General features: G+C 38.5%; 2 protein-coding genes across 5 annotated transcripts in view; one reads left to right on the forward strand and one right to left on the reverse strand.

The window, feature by feature from the left end:
* Window positions 1–15,273, forward strand: part of MAPK8 (mitogen-activated protein kinase 8) — a 53,175-nt gene extending 37,902 nt beyond the window's left edge. Inside the window, exons 7-12 of one of the 3 annotated variants that reach the window (XM_086751912.1) lie at window positions 2,398–2,469; window positions 4,907–5,089; window positions 5,860–5,984; window positions 6,969–7,032; window positions 8,949–9,026; window positions 10,072–15,273. In XM_086751912.1, the coding sequence (XP_086608038.1) occupies window positions 2,398–2,469; window positions 4,907–5,089; window positions 5,860–5,984; window positions 6,969–7,032; window positions 8,949–9,026; window positions 10,072–10,217 (668 nt within the window). In that variant the 3' untranslated portion in view covers window positions 10,218–15,273. Of the gene's footprint in view, window positions 1–2,397; window positions 2,470–2,807; window positions 2,880–4,906; window positions 5,090–5,859; window positions 5,985–6,968; window positions 7,033–8,948; window positions 9,027–10,066 lie in introns of all 3 variants that reach the window. The other 2 variants (XM_086751911.1, XM_086751914.1) reach the window with 2 other exon arrangements.
* A 3,595-nt stretch (window positions 15,274–18,868) lies between these two features.
* The window catches only part of ARHGAP22 (Rho GTPase activating protein 22), a 125,837-nt gene continuing 118,413 nt past the window's right edge, over window positions 18,869–26,292 (reverse strand). For both annotated transcript variants that reach the window (XM_086751969.1, XM_086751968.1), the window contains 2 exons: window positions 23,942–24,842; window positions 18,869–19,730 (listed from right to left, as the gene is read on the reverse strand). In XM_086751969.1, coding sequence (XP_086608095.1) covers window positions 19,502–19,730; window positions 23,942–24,842 — 1,130 coding nt within the window. In that variant the 3' untranslated portion in view covers window positions 18,869–19,501. The remainder of the gene's footprint in view (window positions 19,731–23,941; window positions 24,843–26,292) is intronic.

Below are 26,292 nucleotides of genomic sequence, written 5' to 3' on the forward strand. Positions count from 1 at the left end.
AGGGTCATCTGGCAGCTTTTTCAGTGCCCTGCTGAACTTCCCCTTCAAACGAGATGTGCGAGGACTGCAATGTATGTTTTGATGACTGAGATATATAATGCAGAGTAGAATTCTTTTGGTACTATACTACACACATATGAAATCTAATTGTTTTAAAACTAGCAAAGATCTCAGACAAACTGATGATAGACATAGGTTTTGATACCAAAGGAGGTAAAGCACATCTGGGTATATTGCATTAAGAAATCAGGCCTTGGAAGCTCAAGAAATTCAGAGCTGAAGGACACAAAAACTGTTTGTGTGCACGTACCTTAAAATATTTAGATTTGTGTGCATGATGATCAGGAAGGAAAAGCAAGGAAAGCTGTAAACCCTCTGAAACTGCTACTTTTAAGTTTCCTAGTATGTACACTGGGTTTGAACATCATTCATTCACTTAGATTTTTCTTTTTTCCCTTTGTTAGAATTACAGAAAATAGTAAGTTCATTCCAAACAAGGTTTTTAAGAATAAAATACCCTCTGTAGGACAAGCAGTAGATCTTACTACAGATTTCAAAAATCCTTTTCAAGATTTTTCTCAGTCTTCTATAGAAGTATTCACAGGAGCAGTCCTCTAGGTACAATTTAGTCTAGCTTCATAAAAAAGTTAGAAACCTATAAATAGACAGATTTGTTTGATTAATAAATGCAGCAAACAAAAGACCCCAAACATCTCAAGTTTGTTTTGTGGGGTGACCAGAGGAATTGTTTCTAATGTTTTTCTTCACCTCTGAAGTATTCTGTCTTCTGAGATGTGAAGATAAGTCATTGATTCATGTTATTTCTCTTCCTAGACTTCTCCATGCAGTTTTGGGCGTCATTCTTATCGTGTTAGACACTATTTCCAGTAGATTTGCATATATTTTGGTTTGTGATGGCAGCAGATCTATTTGCAGGTGAAAAAGTTAACTCAGAATTTTATTTAAAAGTCAAATGCAAAACTTGGTTTCAAATTGTTAGGTCTCAGCCAAAGAACATGTACTTTTTTCTTATGTATTTGAAAAGATTTTTAAATAAAAAACACCACTAATCATAACTTGTAGGCAATAATTTTTAAATTAACCAGGCCCTTAATTTTAACCTATTAATATGTACAACTACTATAATCTCTTCTCATGATTTAGATACTATTTTAGAGGAACTTGTAAATAAGGGGGAAGGAATATTTTCAATAAGCAGCAATGTTGTTTGCTTGACATTGTTGAGCTCCTTCAGAAAGTCTGCATTTGATTCTTAGTATACAACTGTTCTCATTTAAATCCCCTTCTTATCTGCTTAATTGAAATTCCATTGTCATGTTTGATGTAAAAGTATTCATAATAATGCAAATTCTTTATTATGACTTAAAGAAAACTTTTGCAAACAGAGTTAACAGTATCTCTGAAAGCAACCACCAAAGAAATTGGCATACCTGTGAAAAGTAAACTTGTGCATCTTTGAGCATGTCTTCTGAATGATTTAAGATAACATAGAAAATGTGTATTTCATGCAAAAAAAAAAAATTGCTTTTCAGTTTTTCTTTTGCATAAGGTGTTATTTCAGCATAACTGGAGAAATATTTTTAAACAAAATAATTTTAACTGAAAATCTTTTAGGAGCATACTAATATTGTCATTAACTGATCCTCTAAAATTCTAAGTGATCTTTTTCTGATTGTGTTTGCTTTTTATTTAAAGGGAGAGAGAGATGCACGGTAATCTGACTTTTAGAAAACAAGTTCCATCCCTAGAAACATTCGAGACCAGGTTGGATGGGACTCTGAGCAACCTGATCTAGTCGGAGATGTCCCTGCTCACTGTGGGGAGGTTGGACAGATGACCTTTGAAGGTCCCTTCCAACCCTAACCGTTCTATGATTCTACGTTTTGGCAAATTTTCATTCCTATGTAATAACCAATTAATTGTCCTCCTGAAAGTATAAACTGTTTAAATACATAGTATTTTTAGAGGTCAATTTCCTTTGCTACTTTTAAAAATATTCGTACAACTACAATGGAATTACTTTAAAGAAATCAAGTTATCTTTGGTGCTCCAATCTAGTCCATTGACAGAGGCAGCTTTGCAAACCTCAGAGCTTGAAGATGGGCTTTACTCTGCTTGATTCGTGTGTATCTCTCTCTGTGCTCTAGCTCTTGCACTGTGTTAAACAAAAGGATGTTTTTCTGCCTTGTCTGTGAGACAGTTAAAAGCTAATCCTTATCTACAGTGTATTTTAAAGTGTTTTCATTGATTAATATAAAGACTTGCTCTTCTTCCTGTGCTGTCTCTGCAGTTTATAGGATGCAGTCACGTTATGCTTCTTTTAATTTTAAATGACCATTTGCTTTGCTTTTCCTTCTTTTTGTGCTACAAACATAGTGGATTTATGGTCTGTGGGGTGCATTATGGGCGAAATGGTTTGCCACAAAATCCTCTTTCCAGGAAGGGACTGTATCCTTGTGCTGCTGCAGCAGGTTGAATTAGTTAGGAAGTGATTAACCTTTTTATTGATGTTGTGTCATGAAAATGCGTATTGTACAATTTTTTTTTTATTAAATGAACATAGATTTTTCTTGTGATACACTTTAAAATTAATTAAGAACTTCATTTATATTCAGGCTGCATCTAGCAGTAGGACATAGTCTCTGCTGGTCCTGAAGTTAGCATCCATTCACCTTCACTCATTCTCATTACACATGCTTTGTATAGTCACTTCACGTGTGTGTGTTTTTATTTACTTTATTTTAATAACTATCTTTTATGTTAATATCATTGCATTTTGTTTTCAGTTGACATTTGGTCAGTTGGGTGCATCATGGGAGAAATGATCAAAGGTGGTGTTTTATTTCCTGGTACAGATCGTATCCTTACCTTTGGCCTAGGATGTAGTTGTAAAAGGTCAAAAGATACTGTAACAATATAGTCCAGGTTAAGGTGGTTCTAATTTTTAAAGTACTGATTTTAAACTGCCTTTTCAAAATACAATTTGCAAGCTCATAATTTTGATTCCAGGAAGCTGCAAAAATGTCTACAGTTACACCATTTAAAGCAAAATCACAACAGAGCTTTAATGCATATGGCTGTTTTAGAGGTTAATACTAAGCAATATAAACAAAATACCACTTGGGCAAACAGGCTTTCCTTTTTCTTTTTTTTTCCCCCCTCTTTTTTTCTTTTTTTTTTTTTTTTCTTATCTAATAAAGTGTCTATCCATTGCTTTTGGATGTTGTCACATTTAAGACAATTTTTTTTTTTTTTTTTTGTTTAGGTGGTGTTTTACTGGTTCACATGCATTGATTTTTGCTTTGGAGATAATTTTTATGTAATAACTTATTAATCTTGTTTAGTACCCAGGCATGTTAGCAGTTGTTATTCTTTACATTTTATAGTAAATGTTTACAAAAAAATCATAATCAGCTGCATTAGTTACACTCTGGAGTTTTGTATTTTCGCATGCAGAAATGATCCTGCAGACAGCTTTCAGAAATATCTGGTACTTCTGTCTTTCTATTCCATGAATGGCTTGGTGGTAACTGTATGGATTGTCCTGTGAACAATACTTCAGACAAAGGGTCTGCTGCAAGCAAATGAAACTGAAACCTCTGGATCATCACTAAAACTAGTGGATCTAAGTGGAGTTTGGCATCTTACTTGTTTTACTAGATAGTTACACTCCAGTTTCTTAGATGCTGTCAGAAACCTTTCCTGCTTTTACTGCAGGTTAACTGTTTAATAATTGATAGAGTACCATTTAGGGGCAAAGACTAGGAGAGGATTTGGAGACACAGTGAGGAGATCCAGGGCATCCTTACTTTCACACAGCTCTGTCATTGCCTGAGCTGAATCATGCTTAGCTGTATGCATCCAGTTTGCCAGCATGGCTTGTCACTTTAGCTTCAGTGCCATACAATGTAAATACTTTTTTTTTCCTTTTTTTTTTTTTTTTTTTTTTTTTTTTCTTCTCTCAGGGCCTCTACTAAAGCACTATAGAGCTTGAAAATCCTTGTACAAAGGTCTGCTACGAAGTTTTAAGAATGTAAGAGGAGGGCCTGCTACATCTAACTGAAGGTTTAGGTAGCCCAATATCCAGTCTTTGATGGCAGCTGAAAAGAAAGGTTGGGGAGAATATATGAGTGAGATAAGCACATATAAAATCTTATCTGAGTGCTCTCATCCTATCTAACCATCTGCAACTAGGAATTCTTGAGACAAATGTTGCTTTTTTAAATTCAGTAACACGTGTTAAATTCTTCTGCTGAGAGCTCATCAATCTCCCCTTTAACTTGTTTAAACTTTTCAATTTAGATGTTCCTTACACATCCTTGAAACTCTAACTTTTGTATTCAAATCTCTGACAAAATTGTCATTGACCTGTTTGGGCCAAGATTTCATCCTTTGTGTGCTCACTGGTTCTCAGTGTTGGATGTTGTTAGTGAGAGATCGCTAACTTGGAGAGTCCAGGACTGAGCTGATGAGAACGACAGACAAAGCACCTACACGGGGTGGTTCTCGCACGTGCCTTGGTGATGTGTAGTAGCGTGACTACTGTGAATATGTGTTCAGATCAGGAGGTGAGGAGTTCTCCAGAACTGAAACAATGCCTTTATTTAATACCTTTTGTGAGTCATTTAATTTTCTCTGTTTCTCAGAAGTATATCCTTTGCTAGTTAATTACGATTTTGAGTAAAATGTGTTGCATTGACTGCTCTATCATAGTCTTGCTTTGTTTCACTGTTTTCTCTAAGAAGGTAGTCCTAATTAATGATGATTAATTGATATTTTATTATAATATTTTATGTTTTCTCTTTCTTGGTTATTTCATGTGATTTTAACATGACTTTCTAGCTGAAAATTAGACACAGTGTTTTTCTTAGCTGCATAACCTTAGATATTGATCAATGGAATAAAGTTATAGAGCAGCTAGGAACACCATGTCCGGAGTTTATGAAGAAATTACAGCCTACAGTCCGAACTTATGTGGAGAACAGACCTAAATATGCTGGATATAGTTTTGAAAAACTCTTTCCGGATGTCCTTTTCCCAGCTGACTCTGAACACAATAAACTTAAAGGTAAGATGTCTCTTCTTTGTGTTGTATACATACTTTAAAAGTCTTCAAAATGTGATATATTGAACAGAAATGTATCTTGGTTTTGTTCACTATAAAATCATCCTGTAAGGATTTAAATATTGCAATGTATGTGTATCATGGGAGTGGATGAACGTACTGAAAGAATGCTTACCTGCACTTTCTCATCTTTTCTGAAACAGCTCCTATTCTGGAGATGCCTTTATAAAGAAAAGGGGATATATATATTTTCTCACTGACAGATGCCAACATGATTTAGAGGAGGGTGGAATAGAAGTTGTGTAGGCAGAGCAGATCTTCTTTCTCTAGGGATGAAAATGAAGTTTTTATATTCATAATGCATAGAAATCCTGTAGTTACTGAAATAACGTACTGGTTGTAAAAGTCACCTATTCAGTGGAGTCACAAGTTCACCATATTTTCTGTGAATAACAGTATGTGACAGTTTGTTTTCCCACATAAACTGTAAGAGAGGAGTAGGAGGTGCTTGCCCACTGCTATTCCAGACTAGATTGTACTGCCAGCCGAGTTACATGTCGCATAAGGAAGTCACGCCAAAGGCCCTGTCCCACCTGTGGGTTTTTTTTGTTTTGTTTTGTTTTGTTTTGTTTTGTTTTTCATTATGTGAGGGTTGCATAGATCTTAAACTGGAATTTATTTATTCTGGGTCTCCTCTCCTTATGAGCTTTGAAATTCTATATTGTGTGCACTATATATGGCACTAGCCTAAATAGAAAATTTCACTTTTGCAGCAAGTCAAGCAAGGGATTTGTTATCAAAAATGCTGGTTATAGATGCTTCTAAAAGAATCTCTGTGGATGAAGCCCTGCAGCACCCATACATCAATGTTTGGTATGATCCGTCAGAAGCAGAAGCTGTAAGTTCTTTGTTTAGGTCTGATTAGGAAGGTACTGCACTAAGGCAGGCTTGTTGTGATGTTTGATATAACCGCTTGAAAGAAGATTGTTGCATGATCAACCCATCTCACTAGAAGCTTAACTGAGCTGTAATCATTTTTATTGATGTAGATTGACAAGTTTATTAGAAATAGTATTAGGAATGGGCGCAAACTGAAGTACCTGTATCTCTGTGTGTATGTTTGTGTATAACTGTATGTAATCTCCTGGAGATGCAGTAATGCATCTGAAGTCTTTTATGTAGGGTTCTGATGTACTGAGCTTCAGTTGTTTCAGTGTGGTTTGATTGCGCTTGATAGGATTCCAAGGTATTTACTCCTTGGCAAGAGAAATATTTTCATTAGTTGTAGCAATTGATAATACTCTTAAACTAGCAAGTAAGTATTTCAGCAAAATTTGAGTACAGAATCTTGCACTTTCAGTTATTAACACTAATGAACTAAGGGATTAATTGAAAATTTTTCTTAAAAAATAATTTCAGGACAATTTCAGCTTATGAGAAAAGTCTCATTTTTTAAGAGAAAGATGATTGGTGATGGCTCACTAAGAACAGAAAAAGATGCTTGATGTAAATTGTGCAATTAGAATTCTGCTGATTTATAATAGCTAGTGGGAAAACTTAGTAATTAACAGTAAGTAGGTAAAAAGGCCTACTTGGGCTTGAGACTGCTGCACGTAGGAGCTCTTTTACCAGACTGCTCAGTTTCTATTTTAATTATTACAGTAATATAAGCAAATCTGTTAATCAGAAGAAGTTTAAAATATGTAGCAGTGTCTGGAAAATAGGCCAGGTCCAATTATGAGAGAAAATAAGACCACGTAAATACAGTATTTTAAAATTAGGTTCATATTTTGAGTGCTTATTTTCATTTTTCATTTTCATTTATTCAGGTTTTTTTTATCACTTTTGATTGCTTTAATAATGAGTTAGTTTTGTTTTTCAGCCTCCACCAAAGATACCAGATAAGCAGTTAGATGAGAGGGAGCACACGATAGAAGAATGGAAAGGTAAGAAGGGCATTTTAAGTTTACTAAGGTCTTTGGGAAGTAGGCTGGGCCCCAAGGATTATTGTTACTAAGGTTATTCTGAGCAACCTAATAGTATTTACTTAAACTGTTTGGAATGGCAAGGGAATAGATCAGTGATCACCGCCTCTTGTCAGGACACTAAAAATTTTCCTGTGAAGGTGCTGAACATTTGTGTGAACTGAAGACCTGCTCATTTCAGTCACCTTTTGCAAAGCATAGGCAGCATTTTTAGGGAGGGTGACTCTTCTGGACAAACTGTTAGAGTTGAAAAAGATGCAGGAGTTTCAGCAATCTAAGTCTGAAGCAGAAGCGCTAGTGGTCAACTGAAGAGCATAGTAGCAATAACTATACTCTTTTAAATCAGGCAGAGGATTTGAAAGAAGGAAGCCATAAGGAGTGTTAATAATGGGCGAGGTCGTGAGATTACAGCTGGTGTGGGAGCCACTGGTGGTTATCAGCTGTGGGATCCTGAGAGTAGCTGAGGCTGAGGTGTGGAACAGATCAGTGTGACATAAGACTCGTACCTCCAAGAGCATAGTTTTTAGTGTTCAGTACTGGCTTACTATGTATATTTCCTGGTCATATATCAAGTGTAAAATGATAAAGTAAAAGGGGAACAACTTTGTTAATTCTAAAGCTTGTGCTTAATTTTGAAATTGCTTCTGAAAGGTGTTATTGCAAAGGTCCTAGTGCTAAGAAAAAGTGCTGATCCAGAGAGGTGTGCAGGCTGTAGATGTTGAATCTAAGCAAGAATTTAATGTATTGAGCAATCTGAAAAAGTCTAGGAAAGGGACATTAGCCCTGTATAGCCTTTGTATCACCAGAGGACAAAAAAAAAAAAAAAAAAAAAGAGAAATTATCATTATTGACAGTTTTGTTGTGTTGGCTGGTAATGGACACAAGTCTGAAATCTAGTACTACCACACTTTTAAGTCGCTTTCTATTGGAAACAGTTTTAACTGTAAAGGCAGAGATAGGGTGAACTGTGGAAATTATTTTACCATCCTGCTTCCAAACAAAGTTATTTCCCTTTTGAAGCAGATGTCCTGAGGGTATTTCAAGCAATGTATTTATTTTTGAGACTCCCACAGCCCTTGAAATCATAATTCTTAAATGCTTTTTTCTTCCAAACTGTTTGTATATTGCATTAGTTTGCCAGTGACAGAAAAGAAGTAGTATTCTGACAGTCAGTTCTTACGAGTCGCATTAACATTTGTAGTCCTTTTCTTCTGTTGTTACTTCTGTAGATTCACAGCTGAAGTCTTTTTTTTTTTTTTCTGGGTAATAAGCTGCCGTTAGCCTAGAAACCTTCTGGCCAGTACACAGGATGTATGGTTTGTGTTAAAGCACTTCTAACCTGCTTAAGGATGAGGAACTTCTGTAACTGGAAGATAAAGTTGCTGTTTTCATTTGGAGTGGCTACTTATATACAGTATTGTATTCCATTTCATGATGATCTGGGCCTTTAGATGTTACTGCTAAGGAAACTTAGTGGCTAATGTGCATCGGGAGGATGGCAGTGCTGTCTAGGCTTGTCTCTACCTGTTCCTTTGAAGACTGAGTTTATCTGTGCCAAAGAAGCCATTGATAAAAATGGAATGGTCATTTAGACTCAGTTTAAGCTCAGGTCCCCAAGCAGCCTGGCCAGAAGAGTCTTAGAGCAGTGTCTGTGTGTTCCTGAGAGTGCCAGGCCATTGTAGCTCTAAGAGAAAAGAATTGTACATTTTTATATCACTTGCCAGTTGTTCTGTGGCCTCTACAGACTGTTGTTCAAAACTAATTCTGAACAGTAATAAACCTACAAAATTTAGAAGTACATTTTAATGGGAGATGTATTATCAATCCAGTCTTGGGTTGCAAATTCATTTTTTGCCTTCCCTTCTCTGCATTTTCAGAGTTGATATACAAGGAAGTCATGGACCTGGAGGAGAGAACCAAGAATGGGGTTATACGTGGACAACCAGCCCCTTTAGGTTGGTTACAATAAAAGCACAGTATAAAGCTGTGTCGAGTTCTAGGTCAGGAGAGAGTAAAGCTGTTCAAGACATCCAAGATTAATCTAACTCAAAAATGTGGCTCTTAAATAATCAGTAACCTCTTGAATTTTCTTTGAGATGTTGCTTATTTGAATGGAATGTGTGGGATTGACATCTCTTTTTATTAATCTGGTAAATTCCTATATTATTGTCCCCATGTAACTGAGGCTTCGTTCATTTCAGTCCTCAAGAAGCAGCTTGGTAAGCGCTGGTACCTTCTTCCCACAGTCTGATAAGATGTGTAACTTGTAGCTGGTGCAGTTTCAAATTAAGATATAACCACTACTTACATCAATTAAAGAATGAAACAAGATTTCTAGGTTGTCTGCCTTGAATATTCCTTCTAAACAGAAAGGAAAATTATGGAGTGCTTTCAGAAACTGTTGCTGAATTTTGGAGCAAAATGTGACCATTCGCTAACCAGGACTCCATTTGCACTGTTAAAAAATGATGGCAAGAGTTGGACAGCTATTGCTAACTCTGCTCAGAGTTCACCATAGTGCAGGCTCTGAAAAATCACAGTGTATCTGAGATTGAATGTATACAATGTGGCTGAACAGTAGCAATTTCCCAGCCTGAAAGGGAGGATCTGATGGAAAAAAAAAACACACTCTCCTCCTTTCTTTATCTAAATATAGATATATTCTAGCTTTGGTTCTTAACATTTGGTAGGGTATCTTAGCTCTGGCCTTATGCAGGATTATCTATGTTTGTGATTTTTAATCTCCAGCTATTAGCATTTTATTGTAGTTTGACAGGTGTCATGTCATTTGAGCTCTATGGTTCTTGACATACCATTCATTAAGCCCCATGTTAAAGACTTGTAGGTTTTATTTACTGTGACAATGCATCCAGACACTTCTTTTCAAACTTAACAGAACAGGGGAAAGTAATGACTGTTAGGAAGAGACAGACTAATGCAAGTACTGAACCATGCAACTGTATCTGCAACTGATTTGCTGTTTTGTTTCTCATAGCACAGGTGCAGCAATGATCAATGGCTCTAAACATCCATCTTCATCGTCATCTGTCAATGATGTGTCTTCAATGTCAACAGATCCAACATTGGCCTCTGATACAGACAGCAGTCTAGAAACCTCAGCTGGACCTCTGGGTTGCTGTAGATGACTACTTGGTCTTTTGGGGGGTGGGAGGGGGGGTCCTTTTAGTCATTAATAGGGCACCTTTAAAATTTGATGGTATTTTTGAGTGTTTTTTCAAAAATAATTGTAGAATTCATCATGAAGTGCTGTAATTTTAAACTGTAAGTTGTGTTAAAAGCAGCCACTTTTTTTTTTGCTGTAATTAACTGTAAAATATTAAACCTGATAATTTTTATTGTGGTTTTAAAATCTGCATATTTGCTTTACTGTTATGCTGCTGATCTTTTTTTTTTACTGAATTTGAAAGATTTGTTTTATCAAAGCACATATTAATGTTGTGGTCATTACCATATAATGAGTTATTTAAGATTTTATAGGTTTTTCAGTTTTTAATTAGAATTTATTCCAGGTGTTTTGTTCATGATATCCTTCAAAGTTTTATGCTTGGTCATATGTCCATGTCCAGGTGGAGGGGGGAGAGAATTCAGTGCAGCCAGCTGTAGTTTTGGGCATACTACTGTGGTGCTGGCAGTGAACAAAATCCTCTTTTATTTTGGCCACTTGCCTATAATACTTCAGCAAAAGCAACAATTAGTGAATTTTTTTCAGAGAAACAGTATACAATCCTTTGCAAAGTAACCTCATCTGAATGGTTTATGAACTTAAGAAAGCAAGCATATCTTCAAAGCTGCAGAAATATCTAACCTAACAAAGTAATGTGATGTTTTCTGCAGTTATGGCATGCCAAATCTTGTGATCACCATAAAACATGAGGATACTTCATGAATAATACATTGCAATGCAAATAAACTGTTTACTTCTAGCTTGTAGCCTGTTTTTATACACACAAAATGAAGTGTATCCAGGATCTCTAGACTGCCAAGAGGGAAAACAAATATGCTGTAGCTATACTTTCATGTAATATGTGATGGTTGGGAGTTTTGTTTCTTACTAGTTTTGTCTACTAAGGTGAGTGCTTTTTGGGTAGAAGAGGGAATGACATGAACGCAGTAGGGGCAAAACTTCAGCTATTCTTTTTCCACCAAAAGTAATTGATTGCTAAAAACCATTAAGAGGTAGGAAACCTCAGGATTTCTGTAGCTAATGCATTAAGTGAGCAATATATGCCATCCAAAGGAGGGAGAAGTTGTGCTATATAAATTAATATTTATCTCTTTCATTTCACCATGAGACCAGTGTAGCAGAAATCTTAATGGTTCATTTTAGGTCATAAATATTCAGTAGTTTTCAGCACTGAAGCTCCAGGTTTCAATACACTTTTTAAACAAAAGATATATTGAAATATATAGAACAGTTACTAAATAGTCATGTAAAATGGTGCTGCTCCTCACAGAAGTATTTTAACTGTTTACATTTTATATTTACAGAATGATTTATGTATAACTGACTTAAGTTTATGTATGAGTTAAACAATCATTCAGAATTTATTCCTTTTGAAAATGCAGATTTTTAGTGAAGCTAGGCTGTATAATTGATTGCCTTGTGTTAGATGCATATTTTGTGTAGTGCATTAGAATATGAAGAGGAATTTAAATTAGTAATGCTCACAAAAATGAGCATAAAAAAATACAGAAGTCTTGCCAGGCGCAGAGCATAAGCAAATAATATAACTGACTACAGAGGTCATTCAGGAATGACTGATGCGCTTCAATGTGGTTCCTTCTGCTTGTTGGGTTAAGTAGGTGTCTTTTTGAAGTTCTAATTGAAAGAGGAAAATTTGTCTTTGCAGTAAGTTTCAGAAAAATAGAAGTGATAGTAATGCTTTCAATATCTAATGTGTCTTTTTGAAAACATGCAGGGTTACAAGGAATGGTAATGTCTCAAAGATGACTAAATTGATAAACTGCACAGTTGTTTTCCTGGCCTGGCTAGACTGCTGGTAAGTGCTGTGTGCGTGTAATTTTGCTTTCCTCACTTGTATCTAATATTACAGTATTGCTTTTCTTAACCACATTTGTTAAGGCAATTATTTTTACAGGATCCTGCCAAATTGTATATTACTTCAGAATAGGCAGGACATGTTTGGATTCATCTAGCACTGGAACATTGAAAATCTGCTCAAGTTGAACAGAGACCAACAGAACAGTCTATTTTGTAATTTTTTATGAAAGTTTAAGCTGTGAATTAAGCCAAAATTTTTGATCGTACAACAGTACTCCATTGTTATATAGGGTCAAATGATATTCTGGTCAACCCAGTGTAGTGAAGTTAAGACTGACAAAATCAACTTCTGATGCCTGTAAGTGCTGTTAAGAACGCAGTTTGGTAAATATCATTCCTATTTTAATTATTTTGGGCCCCTCTGGATTGCAGTGGTGATTTTAATATTTTGAAACTTTAAAATAATTTTTGCTATCACTTTCCAGTGTCCTAAAGAAAAAGTGCTTTTAAAATTGAGTGAAACAGTTACTAGGATTTTACCACAGTGTGCTATCAATAGTAACTTCACCGAGTTCCTAACCTCTACGGAGAATTGAGATTTTGTTCTTTTAAGGTAGGGTTAATGAATGGGTGGGACTGCCTACTGCAAGCCATTGCAGTGTGAGGGAACTGTGTTTAAAGGGATTACTTTGGTAAGGTCAGAGCTTTGCCTGTGGGAACCTAGAGTTCACTTTTGGTACCATCTTCATAGCAGTGTTGCTTTTTTTTTTTTTTTCCCAGTTGCTTGCATTTTAGGCAAACTAAAGTGATGGCAGATTTCAAAGACAAGAAAGTCAGATTCAGTAACCAAATTATCATCACAATATGCTAGTCTTAACTTCCCTTTTTATTGAAATATAAAATTATTTCAGAGATAATTGTATGCTGCCACAGATAGCAAAGAGTTCAACTGTCTTTGTCTTCATCTGTTTTTATATTTTTCAGTCATATACTGTCTAATACACTGTACAATTTTATTCTTAAAGTATTATTAATATTTATTTTAGTTTACTTTAAAATTATATTCTAAATCTTCCCATGACAACAGGCTTCACTGAAGTGCATGCAACTTTCTCTTCCGGGGCCATTCCAATCCATTGGGAGTTGGTAGGGATTGAATCAGAGTGAGCTGTCTGATTTCTTGTGTCAGATGAGGTTAAAAGTTGGGCAATAATAGATTAATTTCCACCTTCTCTGGTCAGAGCTATGGCAGACATCAAGGATAAAGTAACTTCTCTTCTTTTGTAGAAGTAGGTTCTTCAAGAATTTGAAATATAAGTAGGAGGGGAAATGAGTACTATTCCTGTGTGCTGCACTTGTGCTCTCTGAGGTTGTCTGTTGATACAAGACAATGGGGTCAGAATGGAGGGGTTTTTTTGTGTGTTTGTGCGTGTGAAAAGCTGGCCTGACATAGCAGTACTAATCAGTTGAGCAATGTTAGACCAGCCTGACTGATCAGGTCACCTCTATTAAATTCATTTTCCTAAGCTGAACAGATGTGGCCCTTTTTGCTGTGTAGGGGCTGTGCGGCTTGGTTTTTTAGTTTAGAACCACCTTACTGTGCTATATGCAGTAGTATCTTTCCGATAGGAATTCCAGCTAGATACAAAGGTAGTATCAGCATAAATCGTGGCGAGGATGTGGTGAGCTGTGCTTGAAGCAGTTGTGGCAATAGCACCCTCTACCGCCTCAGCGTCCAAGTAGGCAGTGTTACTGATATGCGTTTGATTTATGGAAAATTGCTTCTCTGAACACAGACTGTTGTGTTAGAGAGTAAAAATTAAACACCTTGACAGGCGTTTGCATGAGTGTAATACCCTGTGTTAATGTATATGGGATTAATATCAACATTGCATGAAGAAAAACAGTCAAAATTCTAGTACAGGAGGATTGTTCCTACCCACCCAGTAACCCAAAGCGTATGGCATTAAATGCTTGTTGATTAAGATTATGGGGGAGAGGGGAGAAGATAGTTCAGCTTACACTTCATCTTACTGTTTCAAGTTGCTAAAGGAAGTGAATTACTGTTTCTAGATATGTTTTTGTTTGCTGTTGACAGCAGCTTGTCCATGCTGTTACATTTTGTTTTCCTATAAATGCTGTGGTTCTTACATAATTAGTTGGAGGAATAGAGTTGAAGGAGTGCTGTCCACATTTTTTGTGGGATTAGAAATAGCATTTTAATGAAGAAATGTGATGAGACTCTACTGCCTACCCAGATTTGCAATTAATATTCTTAGTTAAGGGCACTGGATAAAACTCGTGTTTTAAGTGATATTTTCACTCCCTTCTCCTCTTCTTTAGATACATCTGCATTACAGAAATGTGTTATGAATCTGATCACATTGTGTTTCTACTTCTGCAGTTAAAAATTTAAGCTAGGTTTTCTTGAACTACCTCACACAAACTTTCTATGTTTCTTAAGTAAGCAAAGCTAACCCTTGCTATTGGAACTACACTGAATGTGAATAGAAAAATACACTTCCTTTAGAAAAATAAACCTATTGGCCAATGTTGAGACAATATCAGTAAGTATCTTTCTTATATATTTCACGTAAGATGTTCATGTGTAATATATAGCTTGTGTACAATAATGTACATCTAGAATATTGTGTTAGCTGTAAATTGGTGATTTTATCATTGTAGTCTGGTTTTTGTAGGTAAAAATAGCTTACTAGTACTGTCAGCTCATCCTTTACATTTTACAAAAGGAATAATTCTTGGTAAGCTTTGCATACAGATGAATTACTTTTGTAGGCCCAATATCTAGTCTATTTTTGAAAGTTCTTTAACTTTTATTACTAAAGTTGAGAAAAACCCTTAATTATTGTGATCATTCCTTCTGCCCCTTTTGAAGTACATTCTTAATTTTATTTTGTCCCAAGAAATATGAAGGGGAAGATACAACATTAAAAATACTAGGGAAAACTGTAAATTTTTTTTCCTTCTCCATATTTGATACCTTTTCCTTTATTCCCTCCAAATAAGCTGTTGGTGGGGCATTACTGAGAACATTGTGGGTTTTTTACTCATTCATGCCATAGGTCATTACATGTGCACCTCTGGAATGTATACATTGTTACCTAGTATGTCAGTTGGTTATAATGATATTTTAAATAAAAAAGAAAAAAAAAGTTTGACCACTATGCATTTAGTGTTTCTTCATTGCTAGGCTAGAATGGATTTTATATGAATTTCATAATAAGGCTGCAGTTGGAGTCTTACTGGCATCAGTCCTTTCTGAGGGTTCATCTGTTTTTAATGTTACTTAAAGTCCTGTCTTGTGTGTGAGCTCACTCGTGGGCAAAGTGACATGTTTCTTCCATTTCTCTATTCCCATGGGCTTTGGATGTGCTGCAGACTGTTAATGCCAAGTGTGTTTGTGACCGTTTCTTCATTACTGCCACCTTTAGCTGCCTCCTTTCTTGGAAATACAGCTCCTGTGACCTTGTGTTGCAGAAAGAGGTAAGCCACAGGTCATCTAGTGTGTGAAAGGAAGGAGAGCCTAGTCTCTCTGCCCTCAGGAAAAAAAAAAAAAAATCTTTCTCAAAACCTGCGTCTCAGACATGCCTGAAGGATCTGATTTCTGAAGAGCTCTTACTGGAGAGCTGACTTGGATGCCAGGACCAATTCCTGCACTGGTATCCCTACTGTGGGGCTAAATTCTACCATAATGCATCATTATGAGATGAGACCCTTTCCAGCAGGGTCTCAGCATTTCTTTAAACAAAGACTCAAGATGTCTTGAATTGTGTTTGTCTGTGTGCTGTTATGTTCTCTTTGTGTGTGTTTTTAAGGGAAAGGTACTGTGACCATGGCAGTACAGTGCAGTCTGCTTTGTTTCTCTGGACAAGCTATTCCTGAGGTGCTGTTCTAGGAATGTGGTGAGGCTCAGAAATGCTCTTTTTTTATTTGCATATGTTAGCATTAAGTGCAGCTGATTCCATGTAGTATGTTAATATTGCACAAGGCCTGAGCCACTTAGCTCTGCCTGGGATTTGTCTATGGGTGACTGACTAAGGCCCAGAACTGAAATACTTGATAGTGCTCCTTGCTTGCATGGAACTTGCTAGAGAATGTAAATAATTCAGTAAAAGCTAGCATTATTAATTTTCCTTTTCATTTTAGAAATGTCATGGAGCAGTACAGAAGTTGTTATTCTGTAGTGAGACTGTTTGGCTTTGGCTTATTTTTTTTTTTTTTAAGCATATACTTGTGTTAGGTTTCTTTCACTAAAATCTTCTTCACGCATTTTTTTTGCCTGCATAATAGTGGAAGGGATATTCCAGTCTGAGAAGATTGTACAGGTGACACTACAGTAAAAATGTATCTACCTGATTCCAGGAGCCTTTTGTTGTATCTTATTAATACTAACAAACAAACCTGTGTCTTGTAAATGCTTCTGAGAAAGCTGGGAGCTGTACTAAGCGACAGGTCTGTAAAATCAAGAGTGCCCTCTCAGACCTTTGAAGCCGCAGGAGAAAGGGTACAGTGGCAGGAAAGAATGTATCATCTTCCTCAAATAAGGGCATAGTGTATTTCTTGCATAATTGCCCAGGATGGGAACTTAACATTATCCTCCTGTTGCTGTGGTTTAGAGAACATCCTACTGTGGTGCGTTTTAGCATGAACTGGGTAGTTTGCCACTTCTTGCAGGCTTTATTTACTGCAGTGGATCATCTTCAAAAGGACCTGAAATTTATTCCTCGTGAACAAGAGGAAGAGATGTCTGTTTCTGGAGCCCAACAATCACCTGGGAAAAAAAAAAGGTTAGTTCCATTAATTGCTTTGAGTGGATACAGTTTCATTTGTGAAACTGAAGAGAGGAATTAATTTTATCCTGGATGTCGGATTACGATGATCCTAGCCTGGAGCTGAAGATTTCAGATGCGTGGGTTTGTTCCCCAGTTCTGCTATATGTAGCATTTACCTAGGTTTAAAAAGTTAAAGAATATTTAGAATTCCAGCGGCATTTGATTTCACGGAGTTAGACAGCAGTCCTGTTGAGTGCTTGTCTTCCATATTTGTTCTTTAGGCTCCCAGTCAGCATGGCTGAGTTATGTTTGTAATGTGCCAGAGCTAAAGGCACTTGGTACATACAGGAGATAACGCACTATGAATCGGCTAAGCGATGTGGGCTGGCAGGATGGCTGTAGTAAAAGGTACCCATATTGGGACGGGGGGTAGGAATAAGAGAGAGTGTTTGTTAGAATAACGTGGTTGCTGCTGCTACTTGGTAAAAACTTTCTTTTTAACAGTCCTGATGTTCTAATTATAGAGAAATACTTATAGCCCTGTTCAGGCCACTCTCTAATATTAAAGTTTATTTTGTGATGACCAGCCTATCCCACTACACTGTTCCAGCTCAAAACCATTGTTATGACAGTTGTTTCTCACGTTGTGCATCTTAATGCTGCTGTTTTAAGCAGGCCATCGTACTCCTTGCAGGATCAGTTGTCACCATCAGTAACAGTACAAGGCAGAGGGGGGCCAGGAAAGCAGCTGAGGGCGCTGGTGCTGCCTGCAGGTGGCAGGCTGCTGCTGCGGACCGCTCGGGTACTGCCACAGCGCCTGGCACCAGGGCGGTGAGGAACCCAGTGCAGCTGGATAGCCTGGGAAAAAGGGAAGATGTTTTGAAATAACTGCATTAACCTATCCACACAGCTTGCTTTTCCACTTTGCTTGACTTGTCTTAACCGGGAAAGATTAGGTTAAAATATTTCTTTTTTTTCTCACTTTAAATGGTTTACATTTCTATAGGAAGAAGTGTCACAGTGAGGTAAAAACAAGTTAATTTCTAGGTGTTCAAATATTGAAATAGCTGGGTATCTGTGAGATGGTGAGGAGAAAGTCAGTATTGAAAGGTGTACAATCTGCTGGTACATAAAAAAGCCCATTCTAAGGTTAATTCCAGACAATGAGTTATATTCTCTAGTAAGAAAATACTGGTTCAGGTCATTTTTTTAAAATACTTAAAAGCAGGCAAGCACCTTCACTACAGTCTATACTTTTCCCTTAAAAAAAAAAATATTTCTCCTCTAAGACTCCCAAGCTGCCCCAACTGTCAAAAATACATGCCAAGAGAGAGCAAACAGTGCTATGAGTGCTGGACTGGCAAGCAGAGTGCAAGCTGAATCTGGTGAAACAATTTTCTGTGTGCAGGCTTAGGGTGCTACAAGTGTTACACAGAACTTCCAGAGAAGTCTCCTGAAGGGGAAGTCAGCCCTGGCAGCTAGTTCCTGGAAATTACAGCCTCATTCTAACAACATTTCTTTAGTAGAAGCAATGAACTTAGGCTACAGTGTAGTTGGCTATAGTCCTCTGTCCTCTCATCTCCCTGCGAATTAACAATAAAAAAAAAAAAAATCAGCTGGTGTCATCAGAAATGTTTGAAGGCAGCTAAGCATAAATTGGTAAAGATAGCTCCCCCCACCCCCAGCACTTATTAAACTAATTTCTCTTACCATAGGTTTTGCTATTAAAGTTTTATAGATAAAATACTTCAGCAGTTGGATTGTTTTGATAAGAATCTTCCTTTTCCTACCTTGATGTCTGATCAGTACATATCAACTCATGAGCTTTGTGGTTTTTTTTCTTGCAGCTAATACTGATCTATTTCTGGCTCAAAAACCCCCAGATACCTAGGACAAAATATCAATATTTAAAGTTCCATGGAGGCCAATATGATTATTAATTACACTTTAAGTTGCATTTTTTTGTGAAGCACCAGAACTGTTCAGTGAGTAAGGAACAACTTTTAATGAATTGTCAATATTTCTGTATCTTCAACTTCTTTGTAGACTTTTTTCAAAGCATTTTCCTAAAGTAATGCCAGTTTAAGGAATAAGACATTTGAACAACCTTTATGTAGGGAGTGAGAAGGAAAAACACCTCATATGAAATCCATATGCTAAGCCACATTGAATGTGGTGATATACTGGAACTGCCATCTTCCCAAGCAGAAGTGTAGGAGGCCCTCAGCTCCAGGCTCAGCCTGTCCATCAGTTCTGGCCATCCCACTCACCTTGCAGGACTTTCCAGTGTCCGTGAGCCAGCAAAAGGATGGTGCAGTAAATCTGAAGATGGCAGCAGCACAGCTATGAAGAATAGTATCTTTTGATTTGTAGATTAAAAAAAAGGATGCCCACTCTTTTATGGCAATCTGACATCTAAACTGTCAAGCATTATGTTTAACAGTCCTTTCCAGCTGGCCCAAATACTACAGCACATGAAAGACAACAGAGCAAGTGTCACTGAGAACACAATCACTGTAGAATTACTCATGATACATGAGTATACTAGAACAAAATGTGCATTTTCACTGGTTTTGACAGAAACAGGATTTTCTGTGCTGTACATCTGCTTGTTCTACTTGGAGACTTTAGCACTTTGACTCCCAACAGTTAAATTTCCTAATGTTGAAAAAAACTCTTCCATTTCCTTCTGCAGGAGGTGGTTTCTCTTCTCAGCATCTTCACGTGCACGTTCAGAATTCCGCAGCTTTATCTCCAGCATCACATATTTCTTTCGTTCTTGGTCCAGTTCTTCTTCTAACCTAACCACTTGTTTCCTCAGGTCTGCACTTGTTTCTTCAATTCTTAAAACCAAAGAGAGAGAAGGAGAAGAAAAAAAAGAGGGGTTTTTTTAAGTGGATGGATAAATACTGCTGATAACTATAATAAATACAATTTGTTCTTACTAGAGAAGAAACTTAGAGCTAAAATATCTTAATTCTAAGAGGAAGTTTTAAAGGAGGGCCCTTATTGCCATTTCATTGATGTTGACTTTAAAGGCTTCTTGTATCTTGAGAAAAAAATGCTCATCTTAAAAAATAATGCTTACTTTTGGGCAACAGACTGAATGTCTGAGGAAATGTATTAACTCCTCAGTTAGGCTGAGTTCACACATACAATCCCAAAATAATCTTTTAACCCCTGTTTTCATTCTGATAATGTGTTTCCCTATATGGATATCCAGTACAGAGGAACATCCTTGGAGGTCAGGTAGGAATAAGGTCACAGTCCTTCCTTGCCATCCCTTTTATGGTAGTTTCCGTAAAGTTTGTCACTGACGTGGGGGTGGGAGAATGAAGGTTTTTTTCATACTGTACAAGATTTTACAAAATCCAACATTTCATATGAGGAAGAATCCAAAGAACAGACCTTAAATAGTTCATCTGTGCACAAAGCTCTAATGCAAGACTGACAGGGTTTCTCTAAGAACAAGGTTCATGGGTTTTTTGATTTGAAACAAGCGCTGAAGGCACATCACTTGCTGTCCTCCCCATCATGTTTCCTAATCGCAAGACAGAGTAGTGGTGTTAATACAGAGGAGAGAGTATGTCCAGACAGGAATTTCTGATCACTAAAATATTCAGAAAGGCTGATTTTAACAAGTAGGCTTTTCCTGGGAAAAGTGTCCCCCCTCTAACTTTAAAAAAAAAAAAAAACCACCAAAACCACACCTCTTAAGTTCATTGATCAGTGTAATACTCAGCTGTGAACCTGGGGTGCCTGGCTTCTCTGTGAATGGGTCATTTTTACACAGCGTAAATAACACTCAACAAGGGCATGTTACAGCCTCCACAACAAAAAAAAAATAGACCACAGAAGGGTCTGAATTCCATTTTGTGACCACCGAGAAACAATTATTCAGGCAATGCAGTGCATTCCCTTAAACTGTTCCTTTCAAATACAGCTAAAAGTGCCAATAAAATAATTGCCACAACTTTCACAACAAAATAGAAAGTCATACATAAGTGCACTATCACCAAGTCCAGCAGACCAACAGCTACACTAATGGGTGGAAAGAAATGACCAGTATGTCTGCAAAAAAACCTGCCTATCTGAGTGAAGGCACACTTTCAGCACCCAGATTGCTGCCTTGTGTAATACAAGAGGACTCTACCAAAGCTAGAATGCTACCCTTTCTCCCCCTCTGCTCCTAAGATTTTTGTTATGACCTACCAATTGAATTTTTCTACCATGAAGGTCTAGGGGTCAGCTATAGCACCCTGGACTAGCTGTCCATGCTCTGAATTACATAGGGTCACAATACTTACTGCATTTCTACATACACAGCATAATAGACCTCTCCCAGATACTTCCAGTTTCTTAAGGAGTCCCAGGTGGTAAACATGAACTGAAACTCAACAGAGAATGCCTGATAATTATACTAACCTCAAGGGCAAAATGCTCTGGAACAGACTGGTTACAGGAAGGCCATAAAACTTGCCTCCCTCTGACTAAGAGAGAGAAAATGGGCATTTGATGATGATGATAAATAGCAGCTTTTCCATCAGCAAGTGTTCCTTACCTCTGCCCCAGGCAGGTACTGACGCTGCTTTCCCTCCACTTATGTATGTGCCAACAAAAAGCTCATATTCCTTCATTAAAACATGCCCTGCTACACACGCTGAGTTCTGCAAACCACACAAGCACATGTACAATTGTAAAGGAACTAATTACTGCTTTTGGGGACTAAATTATCTTCAATAAAATAAAGCTAGTGAGATATCCCAAAGTTTTCCTACTGCATGGCCTCCCTTCTTGGCTAGTTAGCTCCTGTTTTTCCACAGGAGCAGACTTTCATGCATTCTCAAAAGGAACATTTTTTTTTTTTTGCACGTGTAAATTGCTGCAGATGTAATAAAAACATTGCTAAATTTTTGAGAGCTGAAAAACTTGGCTTGAAATTCTTAGACTTGACAGCAAGATCCTTCAGGGTGTAATCCTGAGCAGCTGGAATGATCCTGTTTAATACAAAAAGGCAGTGATTGCATCTTGCATGGTTTTATGAAACTATTAGTTCATTAGGCATTTTCCTCTTAGCTACTTTGCCCTGTGAGACCTGGCCAATTTATAGTCCTCCCTTCCAGCCACAGTGCTCTCTGTCCCTTTCCAGCTGAAGGGGAAGGGCAGGAATTAGAGCTGAAACATCTGGAAACTGCTGAACAGCTGGAAGGGAGAACTGGGCCTCATGGATGTCCCTGATGTCAACAGCTGAAGGGCCCGTTAGAACAGTTTTACTGGTAAGAGGTGGAAAGCCACCTCTTCCCCCAGGTAGCAGGTAAAAATGTGAAGATACACATTTTTAAGTTGCAGTCTGGTCTCATTTCTGTTTATTATTCTGTATCCCTGTGACAAGGCTTGCCAGGGCAGCTCTGCAGAATTAAATGCAAGGCATATAGCCTCATCTCCCTCCCAGTAGGGCACCTAAAAAAAACCCCAAATAAGCCATGAACTACCATCCTTATTCACAGACCTTTTCCAGCACACCATACTAGCAACAGCTCTTCTACCTGGAATGCAACAAGGCGGGGGTAAGCTTTTCTCCCACTCTGTTAGGCAGGAACTCAAGCTGCTACATGGCCTCATTCTCCTTCCAGCTTCACATACCAAGGCAGTACAGTGCAAGAGGCAGAAAAGCTGAAGAGGCTGGCAAGCCAGCAGTATAGGAAATCATAAATATATATAAATCATAGGAAGGTAGTCAGTGAAATTCCTACCTTAACAGCTGTCCCACTGTTGGGATAGGTTTTTGAGAAATTAACAAGAAAAAAGAGGCAACAAACATACCCTAAAGCTGTGCCAGTCAATCCCTACAAACAGTTATGTGTGCTTTTGGTACCACATTTGGGAGACTGATTTGAAATTGAGGTATGTAAATGCTAAGAGAGTTTTAATAATTGAAGGAGTACAACACACCTTAACACACAAAACAAATAGTTGAGTTCTCAGCTTACAAGACCTGGGACTACAGCCCTTCTTCAGCCCAAAGGATCAGTGCTGCAGAGCCCAGGGCAGTGATGATTCTTCTGTATTATAACATGGTGTGCAATTTTGCATATGGCTGTATATTAAAACATATCTAATTCCTTTAAGTAACTATTTCATTTGCATATTTCTCTGAGTCTGAAAGTCATTCTATTGAGCATGCACTTACACTCATAAAACCTAATATACCAACTTGCACAAATGAATAAATACAACTTCCTAGTTAGTAGCACTTTCTACTTCCTGCAGCCCCTGCCCTCACACACCCGTCTCCTGACAACTGGAAGGAATTTTTCTGAGCACAGAGGTACAGTACAGCACCAGCAGTTGCAGTGTACAAGTAAAGATCAGAGTGGGCAAAGAACCACACAGTTCACATATCTACTTGACAAAGCAGCATCTTGCTGCTACTTTGAGTCAGTGGCTGGCTATGTGAGCAAAGGGCCACTACAAGTACATCAAAAATCAAAAGTAAGGTTTCTAGAAGTTCAACACAAAAGGGCTGCTGAAAAAGTTGTAACTGAGATGCAGTCCTACCACCACCACCACAAAAACCTCTGGAGAATAGTCAAAATCAGGTTCCTGAAGAATGTTTCTGTCAGGAAAAGCAACAAGAAGCGCTCAATTTCAGACTGATTTGGTATTAATCTCAGCACCTGCCAGACCAATAGGGTTCTTTGTTGAGGCCTGACCACCCTGGGTCCCCATCCATCCCTCCAAGACAAGTATTTGCTTTGCTGTTTCTCCCAGGACACTGACAGACTTTGGCATTACCTGCACAGTTCTGATCTCCAGTGAAAACCTAGAAAGTGAAATACTGGAATTCCCTCTGTTGTGGAAATCCCATTTTTTTTTGGATCCTCTCTTGGGTCAGACAGAGAAAAGTTAGATTCAGAGAACAGTGAGGAAGGAGCAGAATCTCAGACCCAAACTCCACATCTGAGAACCTGATAGACTTGGTAGCCACACCCATATTCAAAACAGGCATAATGCTGACAGATTACTTCCTTGTCCCCCCTGAAGATGACATTACCTTTTGATACTGGTCTCGTATTCAGTTCTCTGTTTGCTCAGTTCTGTCTTTAGCTCCACCACCAAGCTCTGTAAGGCCCTAGAGCATTTGACAGAGTCTCTGGAAGCTGCAGCCGGGTTGCTATGTTCACTGCTGCTGCTGCATGCGTCAAACCTGTCAATGCTGTTCTCCAGATCTGCAGTCTTGACCTCGCTCTGAGACAGTGAGCCCTGAGTTATCCACTCGGTTTTGAGAGAGCTTAAAGCAGAAGAGTCACTGGCCCGGCAGGCTGGGCAGCTGCTGACCGAGTCCACCACGGAGATTTCACATGATGACGTAGACCACGTAGTGCTGGCCATACTGTGTGTGCTAAGGGAGAGGCTGGATGAAGGGACATTGTCGTAAGTAGAGAGTCTCTGGGAGGAACATGAGTCTTTAACTCTTTCCCCAGAGGCTGTCCGGCGATGGCCTCGGAGTGAGTACAGTCCATTCATCAACCAGTTCCCACTGGAGGAGAGGTTGGGGATATCTAAGGATGAGCTGCCCAGCTTTGGACTCACAGACCGTGCTCCCTGCTGGCGGAAGGAGTATTTCCACGGAGGCAGTGTTTGCACTCTTTTGTTGGGACTGGTGGCAGGCTGAGTCAATTTGCCACTGTGCTCTGAAGGAATGTTTTTGACCGCAGGTCCAGGAGTGACCTCTAATGCCACAGCATTACTAGAAGGCAAATCAGCAGGGCTGGGAATGCTGCTCTCTGACCTGCTGTCCTCCCCGTCCTCCTCAGAGATCCACTCTGCAGTACTGCGCTGACGCACAGGTCTGATTTCCAGCTGGCTCCCTGGCACATCTGCCTGAGGAACAGCAAAGATTCGCCCCTGTTCACTTATCAGCACTGTCATCAAGTGCTGAACTAGTGAGGTGCCTGTGGGGAGAACACAAAAGGCAAGCAGTTGATGAGACATAGAAGACCTCAAGACACCCCTCTGGCTGTGAGGTGCCCTGTGAGCTCCCTGTGAGACAGGCCTGCTCCATGCACTGCAATGAGTCTGCACAAACAATTGTTCTCGGCCTTTCTGACAGGATTGCAAGAGATGGGAATCATCCCCAGTGCTGGAAATGGGGTCTGTGAAGGATGCAGGTGTCAGTCCAGCTCATGAATGTAGCTGACTAGCAGAGTACAAATGATCAGTAGCAATGATTACTAAATTGGCCTGCTTAAAGTAACCTTTTAAAGATGACAGAGAAGGAGGACACCTGGAAAAGAACCTGAATTTAATAATGAGGTGTTGGCCTGATAGCAAGAGGTACAGAGCTCACCTACAACTCTATTTTACATCTGTGAGCACAGGGAGACACATAAACCTCTCTGGAGATAAGGTCATGCCTAATAATTTAGCTGTCGAACTTTACATATTTCTATTTTAAATTAATGGATTAAGTTTGAAGACAGACACAATTAAAGTGCTTTTTGTTAAGAGTGGGCAGCATTATGTTTCTGTATCAGTTGATTTAACAGATCCGTATTACCTTGAGGCTGAAAATAAACTTTGAGCATCTTCCCACTTCTCCATTATTTCTGTTTAGCCAATCTTTTATCCTCAACTAACAATAAAACAGAACATTTCCAGTGCTGTTGCTTACAAGTATAATGATTAAGTCTAAAAATCCAGTCACTGGATCTCCATTTTTCTACAGTTCAGGTCCATAGTAATACAGAATTCCAGGTCATGTCACTGGTGTATTTTCCTATGATGATTAGGAGACACCATGAGACCACAGCATCTGTGGCACCTGTGCATTTACACACAGTGCAAGCACCTCTGCCATCAGCTGAACTGCATAATGGAATGCCTGAGGTGAACTGAACTCAAACTTGTCATCTGTACCAACTGAAGAAAAAGCATGTTGGTAGCCAAGGCTATAAGAGTCTTACCAACCGCTGGCCAACTGGCCACTAGGGGAACTCACAGCATCACTGAGGTTTCGGCTATCCCCATGTTTGTAATGCTGAATAACCCAGCATCTGCTCCTGCACTCCCTTTTTGTCCTCCCCACATTTTTGTACCTTCCTCCCTCCAAGGGAGTCTCAAAGCTACCCTTAATAACATGGCCCACATCAGGCCTCTAGTCCCTGAACAGTATGTCAGGCCATGCTCTGTTGCCTTAGGGCAACACGTCTGCAGTGTCTTTCAGAGGTCACTTGTGCAGAGCTAAAGGCACTGCTGCTGCTAAGGTGTGGTAATGCTGGCATTCTGTGAAGGATTTCCATCATGCAGAACACTACGTCAGCTGTCTCGTACAGCTAGGGAGCAGTGCCAGAGCTGAGTACAGACATCCTGGGCGCAGCATCTCCATCTGTGCCTAATACTGGA

The sequence above is a fragment of the Chlamydotis macqueenii genome, chromosome 7 (assembly GCF_036417535.1).
Source record: "Chlamydotis macqueenii isolate bChlMac1 chromosome 7, bChlMac1.mat, whole genome shotgun sequence".
Taxonomy (NCBI): Eukaryota; Metazoa; Chordata; class Aves; order Otidiformes; family Otididae; genus Chlamydotis; species Chlamydotis macqueenii.